This window comes from Echinops telfairi, unplaced genomic scaffold (assembly GCF_000313985.2).
Source record: "Echinops telfairi isolate 266 unplaced genomic scaffold, ASM31398v2 ScPeMD7_2565;HRSCAF=3150, whole genome shotgun sequence".
In the NCBI taxonomy this organism is placed as follows: domain Eukaryota; kingdom Metazoa; phylum Chordata; class Mammalia; order Afrosoricida; family Tenrecidae; genus Echinops; species Echinops telfairi.
The window spans coordinates 13078165-13087871 of record NW_022106463.1 but is presented as its reverse complement, the minus strand read 5'-3'; the positions used below and the strand labels follow the sequence as shown (position 1 = coordinate 13087871).

The 9707-nt window shown below is 34.9% G+C and overlaps 1 protein-coding gene across 1 annotated transcript in view; it reads right to left on the bottom strand.

Annotated features, from left to right (window-relative positions):
• The window catches only part of RNF17 (ring finger protein 17), a 119111-nt gene that overhangs the window by 62803 nt on the left and 46601 nt on the right, over nucleotides 1–9707 (bottom strand). Inside the window, exons 16-17 of the mRNA XM_045294007.1 lie at nucleotides 6134–6287; nucleotides 380–495 (exon numbers count right to left, since the gene is read on the bottom strand). Of these exons, the coding sequence (XP_045149942.1) occupies nucleotides 380–495; nucleotides 6134–6287 (270 nt within the window). The remainder of the gene's footprint in view (nucleotides 1–379; nucleotides 496–6133; nucleotides 6288–9707) is intronic.

Genomic DNA, 9707 nt, shown 5'->3' with positions numbered 1-9707 from the left:
TGGATTCCCTGTATTTTCAGTTCCATCTGTACCAGTGTACACCTTCTGGTCTAGCCAGATTTGTAAAGTAGAACTGGGATCATGATAGTGGATGGGGAGGAAGCATTTAGGAACTAGGGCAAAGTTGTATGTTTCATTGTTGCTACACTGCACCCGGACTGTAAGGGGATGTCTGGTTGCCTACAGATGGGCTTTGGGTCCCCACCCCACACTCCCCCTCATTCACAATTATAAGATTTTTTGTTCTTTGATGCATGGCATTATTTCTTAAAGAGCAACTACAGCATGTCATTGACTGATAAAACCAGAATATTTTTATGATCAAACAGTTCCTTATCTTTGTAACATTCTAGTCTAGAACTTTTAAGAAGTGCATTACCTTCTCTGGGGGACTCAGAAACTCATCCTTTATTTTACGCATATCTTTAAGTGTTACTTTTGCAGTATTTCCAAAGTCAACATATTTAACTTCAACTTCCCGATGTCCAGGTAACCCTGAAAAAATCATGAAGTTAGAAACTGCAAACTTGGGAATGATGCAGAGAATGATGTAGCAAAAAATAGACTTAACTATAGTTAGATTAAATATTTTAATGGTAATTATATAAACTTAATCCCTTAATGTGGAAAGCATTTCTAACATGTAAATTTAAAAAAATCACCCCCTATTCAGACTTCACAGAATGAAAACTAACAATTAAACTATCTCAATTAGATTATCTGAAGGTTAACCAAAATCAGAAAAAGAAAAGAGCTATCAAATGACAGATGCTATGACTTAAAAGTTTAAGAATTAGGCTTAAATTCAGACAGACTGGATTAGAAACCCAGTTCAGTCACTTAAATGCTATGAGATCCTAAGCAAGCTAATTAGTCTAAGATTTAGCACCTGAACAAGTTACAGTTTTTAAGTCTCATTATTTCCTTTGTAACAAAAGGTATAAAAATAATGCTAAGACTCTAATCCTATAATAGTTTTTTTCTAATCAAAAGATCATTTTGTTGGGGTCATAATACTTTTTTGAAGATTAACTTATTAAAAAGATGTTTCAAAACATTTGGCACAGAGTAAACACTTAAAAATGTCTACTGTTAGTCAACAGAAGTAATCAAGCAAGGCAAGCTATCAATAATTATAATCAAACTGGAGTCATTAACAATATCCAGCGGTGAAATGTCTGAATGTTATTATTTTTGTGATACCACAGAAAACAAGCAGTCATACCTCTATGTGAATATATTCTGTATCATTTAAAGGATACCAGAGATAGACTGGCACGTTCAGATACATGGAAATCTGAATAAAGCACTATCACACACTGATCCTTTTAGTAATACCTGAAACATATAGTTGATATAAGCCTTTCTTGGCACTTGCCATCATTTTCATTTTAAAAGAGGAAGACAATAGGCATAATTTGAGAGAGAGAGAGAAAGTGTGTGTGTGTGTGTGTGTGTGTGTGTGTAGGTGGGGGAGGGGGTGCAGGCATTCTCAATTATCTGGCAATTGTGAAACCAGATAGAACAGCACTGACACTCAAGATGAAGCTTCAACTTGGGTCTTCTTCTCCTCTAATGGCAATACGTGTATGGAATAATTGAGAAACCATGTGTTACTATGGGTTTAAGGCTAGAAGGCCAGGGAACCTCTCCACATGTCCACTGGAATCCCTAAGCTTAACAGTTATTCTCAACTGTACCAATGCCACTAGTTTTAAACTTGTTCAAGTCCTTGGATGAAGATAAGAGTTTTAAGAAAACAAATACACAGACAAACAAGGAAATGGGTGCTGGACAAAACTGAAAGTGCAATATTAACTCAAATTGCTTCTCAAGGAGGAAGATAGGGTCAGTAGACATGGAAAGTCTTAAAATTCACCTCCCATTGAAAAAGAAGCATACACTAGGCAAATTCACAATTTCAGATTAACAAACTTAAAATAAATACACAGATATAAAAACAAAATGGTATGGGTGAAAGGATATGTATATATAGACCACTGGAATAGAATTGAGAGTCCAGAAATAAACCTAGACATCTCTGGAAAGTCGACTTTTAAAGGGTGCTCAATCTATTTAATGGGGAAAGAGCAATCTCAACTGGATTGAACCCTATCTCACACTATATGTAAAAAATAACTTATTAGATGGATTAAAATCTAAAAACAAGGGGACTTCAACAAGGTTTGGGAAAATTCCAGTATCTTTTAATTTCATTTTTCCCCAAACATTTTCAAGCCCCCTCATATAAGCACTAACACCATAAAAAATGCAAGCTTAAGATCGTGGTTTTGGCAATGGATCATAGATATGGCACCCAAAGTCTGAGCAACAAAAGAAAAATGCAGATTCTATTTAATCAGAATTAAATATTTTTGTGTAATAAATAATTTTATCAACAAATTAAAGAGATAACTTAAAAATTGGAAAAAATACTTGGGACCAATATACAAAGAGACTTCAAAAAGTTTGTGGGGAAAATGGAAATGAAAAGAGAATAGAATTTTTCCATGAACTTTTTTAAACTCCATCATACATGACAAGAGTTTAACATCCAGAACAACTACAATTCATCAACAAAACAATTTAAAAATGGAGGGGGGAGATGGGGAAGATACACAAATGGCCAACAAAGACATGAAAAGATGCTCCACATGATTCATTACTCATGCTTGCTGTTCGGTTTTGCAGAGTTGATTTTTGACCCATAGTAACCCCATATGACAAAATACTACTTCCTCATAATGTTTTTTTTTAAGGCTGTATCTGCATGAGCATATCGAAAGGTCTTTATCTTGCAAAGAACCTGGGTGAATTTGAACTGTTAACTTTATGGTTAGCAGCTGAGCACTTAACATTGTGTCATACAGGTGTCTTCATTTCTCATTTGGGAAATGCAAATCATATAAAAACAAGTTATCATTTCACAGCCACTAGGATGTAGATAAATCATCATTGCTCATGTATTGTTAAAAAGAACACAAAACAGTGCAGTTTCTATGGATAACAGTTCTGTGGTCCCTCAGAGTTAAAACTGGATTAGGTTCGTGGTTACAAGAGAAATACAAGTTGATTAGCTTCATTTGTTTAGTGCTTCTATTCTATCTCCAACTGTAGTGGCCCATGGTCTTAGAAGCTTGCAAGTGACCAAGGCACAGCTACTGATCTCTATTCCTCTGGAGGAACGGAGAAAGGCTATGTAACTATCATCATTACCTTGTTAATAATTACCATCATACCTCTGGCCATGAGAGTGGAGGAACTAGATGGTGATACCAAGAATGAAATTTTGATCAAAGAATCCATAGAACAACTGTGGTCAAAAAGGGGAACACACTGATCAGAACTTCACATTTTCATGGAATCCAGATTTGCTACAGCCATGGAGGCTGAAGGAACCCAAAACAATTTGGCCTGAGATAAGCTTCAAACCTTATACAAAAAATACCCGACATCATCTTAAAACCCCCAAATAATTTAGCTTAATTAGTAAATGTCTGCCTTGAAAACTGTGCTCTTTTAAGAAGCTGGGAAGCTTCTCATTTCATCCAGTGAGTAGATTCTGACTTAGCAACCTGATAGGACAGGGTAGAACTGTCTCTGTGTGGGTTTACGAGATTTGTGGGTTTATGCTACTGTACATCTTTATTGGAATAGAAAGTCTTATCTTTCTCCTGTAGAACGGTTAGTGTTTTCAAACTTCTGAACTGGTGGTTAACAGACCAATGCTTATTAACTCACTCCACCACCAGGACTGTAGACAGGAACCTTAGCTGGCAGTAAATCTATGTTAATGGAGAAGGAACAACTAACTCAGAAAGGGGGCGGAGTGAGAACAGTTGTACAACTTGAAGAATATAATCAATGTCACTGAACCATACACATGTCGAAATTGATGAATTAGTGTATGCTTTGCTGTGTGTATTCTCAATAGCAGCAACAGCAGCAGCAATAAAATTAAACATGGAATTACTGTATGATCCAACAATCTACCCCCATGTATATGCCCTAAAAACTTGAAAAGACAAACTAACACAGACACTTGACACCAGTGTTCATTGTAGCATTATTTATAGTAGTCAAACGGTGGAAAAAACCCAAGGTTCACAAAAACAGAATAGACAAATGTGCTATATCTATACAATATAATATTATTCACCAATATAAAGAAATGGATAAGCTAAGAAAACATCCATAGCTAAGACAGGATGAACTTTAAAAACATTATGCTAAGTAATTAAAAAGACACAAAAAAGCTGTATAATCCCACTGATGTGAAATATCTGAAATAGGGAAGTGCATAGAAACTAAGGTTTATTATTAGTGCAAGAACTTGGGGGAGGAGGAAATGGAGAATTATTGCTTATAAGGGGGGAGGTTATATGCTTAAGGAGCACTGAATTTATTTTGGGAGGTGATGAGAAACTTTTGGAAATAGATATTGGTGACTATTGCCCATCATGGTGAATGGATTGTATACTTAATATTGTATAGTATACTTAAGTAGCATTAAAATGGTGAAATTTTAGTTACATGTATTTTATTACACCCCTTAACCCCCAACTAACTCTCTTGCTTTGCCTCCCTCCTTCCCTTTGGGAGAACTACTGAAAAATGACTCCATCAAATTGCAGGAGTAAACTGAAGGGGTTAAATATAGGATTCAGGAAATTAAGATATCTAACATTGGGGAACAATGAAGTATATTGCCAAGTGAAATAAATTTGCAGGATAACCAATGTTTTCCCTAGCAGGAAAACAATCCAGTTGAAAAAGATAGAATGGTATTTTCAGGTTGAAAAAAGTTAAAATTAGAACTAAGTTATGTGAAAAGTCTAGTCATGTAGAAAATGGTTTTGAATAGAAAAATGCAGCCATAAATTAAAAGAAAATGAAATATATGATACTGAAATGATCATTAACTCATAAGAGAATTACACAAGTATACTTTATCTTAGCAGGGAAAATATTTAAATAGACTAACGATTTAGTTAAAATTGCTAATCAACTATAAGGTGAGAGGGGGAGGGGCGGACATAAGGGCTTTATGGGATCTAAAATTGTTATTTATAATAATTAAGTCAATAGTTGATATCTAAAATTAAAGTACCAATTCGAGTAATACATATTATTTAGAAGACATAATAAACCCTACAAACTCACTGCTACCTTTGATTCAAACTCATAGGGACTCTGTAAGGCAGGGCAGAGCTTCCCTGTGGGTTTCTTTCCCAGTCTGTAACTCTTTCTGGGAGTAGAAATCCTGTCTTTCTTCCAGAAGAAATGAAATAGGTGTGCAATGCAGGCTAAAAGAATGGAAAACAATTGCTTTTGAGGAAGGAAAAGGGAGATAGAGCAAAGCGGGGGACTATGTGATTGTGTATAAGCCTTTCATCACTGTTTGTTTGTGTGTAAGCCTTTCATCACTTAACTTTTTCTTATTGTTTTTACTATTTAATTTTATACAAAGAAAACAAACAATTTATGAGTGATCCAAACAAGGGACCATAGATATTAGAGGAAGCAAAGGCAAGTCTTGCATGTCTTTTACTTTCAGTGCCCTACATTCCTCTTAAAATCTCCTGAAATGCTACTTTTAACATTTAGAAGCCTTAAAGTCTCCAATTTCACTCCCTGTCTTTGCCCATGATACAATTACTATTATTTTTTGATGCCATTATTTTTTAAATTGAATAAAATTAAATAGGGTATACAAAATGCAAAGAAAGGTACTGAGGTAATAATTAACATGTTAGTAATTAATCACCGAGAAAGTGGACTATATTAATTCTAAAGGAAAGCTGAGAGTACACAAGAGACTGTATCTTCAGCTTGACCCTTGACAAACCAAACAGCATGGGACAGACATGTAGTTAGTTATTAATTTCTTACTAACTTCTGCTGCTTTGTACTATCTACTAGCTATACGAGATTATTAGTTATTACTATTAAGTTAGTAGTGATGAGCCACACCTTATCTCCCAACATTACCTCCAACTTTCCAAAGATAAGATGACAGAGCAGAAAGCTAAAATCAGTTAGCACTACTTCTAAGGTTTAATTTATACCAACTCAAAGGATAGGATAAAAATCTGTAAGCATTTCCCTGTAGAAACAGTGTACACTTTCCTACCAATGACTTTTGCTCGGTACCAAATGCCATCTTCAAACTTAGCTACACAGGCTTGACCTTGAACTGGACAGAAGATTTCCAGGTTTTCCTCATCTTCACTTTTATAGAATTCCTCCATTGTCTTTAACAGAAACAAAAAATCCAGGCTCTCTATCTAAGAAATAAAGGAATAGAGCACAGTTGTATAGCAACTTTAAGTTTAAATGCTGCATGCATTACAGACACTCACAAAATTATGAAACCTTAGAAACCTGAATTATACATAAACTTATTGTGCTATTTTAAATATTCTGATTACAGAAGCAGTATGTAAAATATAGGCATAACAAAAACAAATCACATTCTATTCCATCATGTATATACTGTATATATTTGAGTATAAACCGACCTGAATATCAGCCGAGGCACCTAATTTTACCACAAAAAGTGCATTAAAAAAGTGCTGAAAAACCTTGGCTTATACATGAATATATATGGTATATCTTTCTAGATCTTTTTTATACACCCTGCATACTTTTGTTTTTCCCAAAAACGAGACCATGTAATACAGATTATTAAATAACCTGTACTTTTCTATTCTCTTTTCCAATCTCAGTAAGTGTTCTTAGCAATACTTCAACATATTTAGATTGTCCTAACTGGCTCAAATCAGTATTCATGCCCAAACTATACATTTTATTACTTCAAATTTTTAAATCTAGCATAGTCCTCTTGTTGCAGACAGCTCTTTTTCTCCATGTGTGGTTATGTACTTATGCTGACATTTAGTATATTCCTCTACTAAAAAACAACAAAACTCAATGGCATCAAGCCAAAGCTGACTCATACTGACCTGAGGCTGTCACTGTTCATGGGAGTAGAAAGCCCAGTCTTTCTCCCGTGGAATTGCTGGTGGTTTCAAACTGCTGACCACCCACATCACAGCCCAACACACATAACCACTACATCATCACAGCTCCTTTACTAAATATGGTATATTCCTTGTACTTCTCCAAAGCCAGAAGTTGTACCAAAAGATCTGACAGATTTGAGCTATACATTTTTTGTGTGTGTGAGAATGTTCGAGAAATGATTCTAAATACTTAAACTGTAGCATAATTGAATACCCAATTTTTGTTGACTCCCTAACAAGATGCTAAGGGCAACTTCTGGATTAGGGTCATGATTCTGATTCCTTCACTATACAATTATGTTTTTTCATTGTGGCCAATGATGCTACCATTCTGGCATCACATAAATATCTAGCTTCCTCCTTAAGCCAATCATTTTAATAGGGTTGACGATGGCTTGTAAAATGATGGTATTCTAATGAAAATCAAGATTTCCCTTATTAAGTGGGCCTATTTGGTTACCTTGAAATAGTTCTTTTAAAAGGCAGGGCATATTCTTACTTCTTTAAATGCCAATTATTAAAATTCAAAAAAAAGAAAGGTTTTGCTTTTTTGTGAATATAATATATAACGGAAGTAGAATTTTTCTGAATGTCTTGCTATTTTATTTAAATTATTTTAGACCTTCCTTTACTTTTAAGATTCCAAGCATTTTTTTCTTAGATTTCACTAATATTCTTCCATTGACCGGTTAGTCACACTGAACACTTAAAAATCAACAAAGGGAAAATAAATGCAAGTCCTAACTTCAAGTTATCTAACTTAAAAGTTGTAATTTTCACAACTCATTTGGAGAACACAGTCAAGTTGCTAATCTACCATTCCTATCAGTGACACTTGGAGCAAAATAAATGGAGTTAATAACATATTTCTCATAGAATCCATGTGATAGACCTTTAAGAATGAGTTAGTTCAAATAACACAGTAATACAAATACAAATATTATGGTTTTAACTATCTAAACAAACATACAAATCACTCATCCAAAAGGTATATGCAATGTGTTTAATCTAAATATGTTTAGGTCCTCAAATTAGAAAACCATCTAGTAAAAATGAATAAATTCTCAGATGCCTGTGATCATAAACCTGTTTTTTTTTAAACCTTAAAAAAATCTGATATTTATTGACTTTCAAGAGACAAATACATTTATGCCTTTTAGGAAAATAACTAAATGTTTCTAGAAGATAAATGAATTAAAGATAAGCTACCATTGCATTTTAGGAGCCCTGGTGGCACTGCTGTGTAAGCACTGGACTGCTAACTTGCAAGGCCAGCAGTTCAAAGCTGTCCGTAGCTCTGTGAAAGAGAAGATGATGCTATCTGTCCCCTTGAAGGCTTACAGCTTCAGAAACCCTACATGGGGTTGTCATGAGTCAGAATCAACTAGATGGCAGCAAGTTCTGTGGACCATTGCATGTCGTTTACCTTTCCTTTAAAAAAAATCATTTTATTGGGGGCTCATACAACTCTTATCACAATCCATACATCCATCCATTGTGTCAAGCACATCTGTACATTTGTTGCCCTTATCATTCTCAAAACATTTGCTTTCTACTTGAGCCCTTGGTATCAGCTTATTTTCCCCCTCCCTCCCTGCTCCCCCATGAACCCTTCATAACCTGTTTTTTTAATCATTATATTTTGATTTGCCAGTCCTAAGTGATTTCAGATAGTAAAGGAAAAGATCCTATTTTAAATATTTTCCTCAGTAAGAAAAACATGTATTTATTAGCAGTCTTTCAATGTTATTCCCATTATTATTTCACTTATAAAGATGATGCATTCTTTCAATTTGCTATGAACCAGGTGAACTGCTCCATTAAAATTACAGCCAAAAATATCTAAGTGCACTCTTTCAATAATGAGTAAAACATCAAGCAAGAGCACTAATAAAAGAGAAGATTTGAACACTATAAACCAACTCAACAGTCTATATATAGAACACGCTCAGCCATGATAACATAATACTCTCTTTCAGTCCACATAGATCACATAGACTATTGGCTAGGTCATAAACAGAAGATAAAATTAAAAGACAATTTAAAAAAAGGACCTTCTCCAACAATAAAAGAATGAAATGAGAAATCAGTAACAGAAAGTTAACTGGAAATCACACAATTATGTGGAAATAGACATAATATTAAACAACCAAAAGATCAAAGAGAACAAAAGGGAAGTCAGAAAATACAAATGAAAATAAAAGCACAGCAGCTTAGTTAAACTGAAGTTCAGAAAAAGCAGCACTCAGAGAGGAAATTTTTAAAAAAATTTATTTTATTGGGGGCTCGTACCATTCTCATCACAATCCATAAATACATCGTGTCAAGCACATATGCACATTTGTTGCCCTCATCATTCTCAAGACATCTGCCTCCCACTCTAGCCCCTAATATCAGTTGCTCATTTTCCTCTCCCCCTCCCCCTCCCTCATAGTTCATAAATTATTATAGTTTTGTCATAAGTTACCCTGTTCGATGTTTCCCTCTGCCCTCTTCTCTGCTGTCCATCCCCCAGGGAGGAGGCCATACCTAGATTCTTGTAATTGGTTCCCTCTTTCTACCCCACATTCCCTTCACCCTCCAGGCATCGCCCCTCTCACCACTGGTACTGAAGGAGTCATCTATACTGTATTCCCTGTGTTTCGGGTTGCTATCTGTACCAATGTACATCCTTTGGTCCAG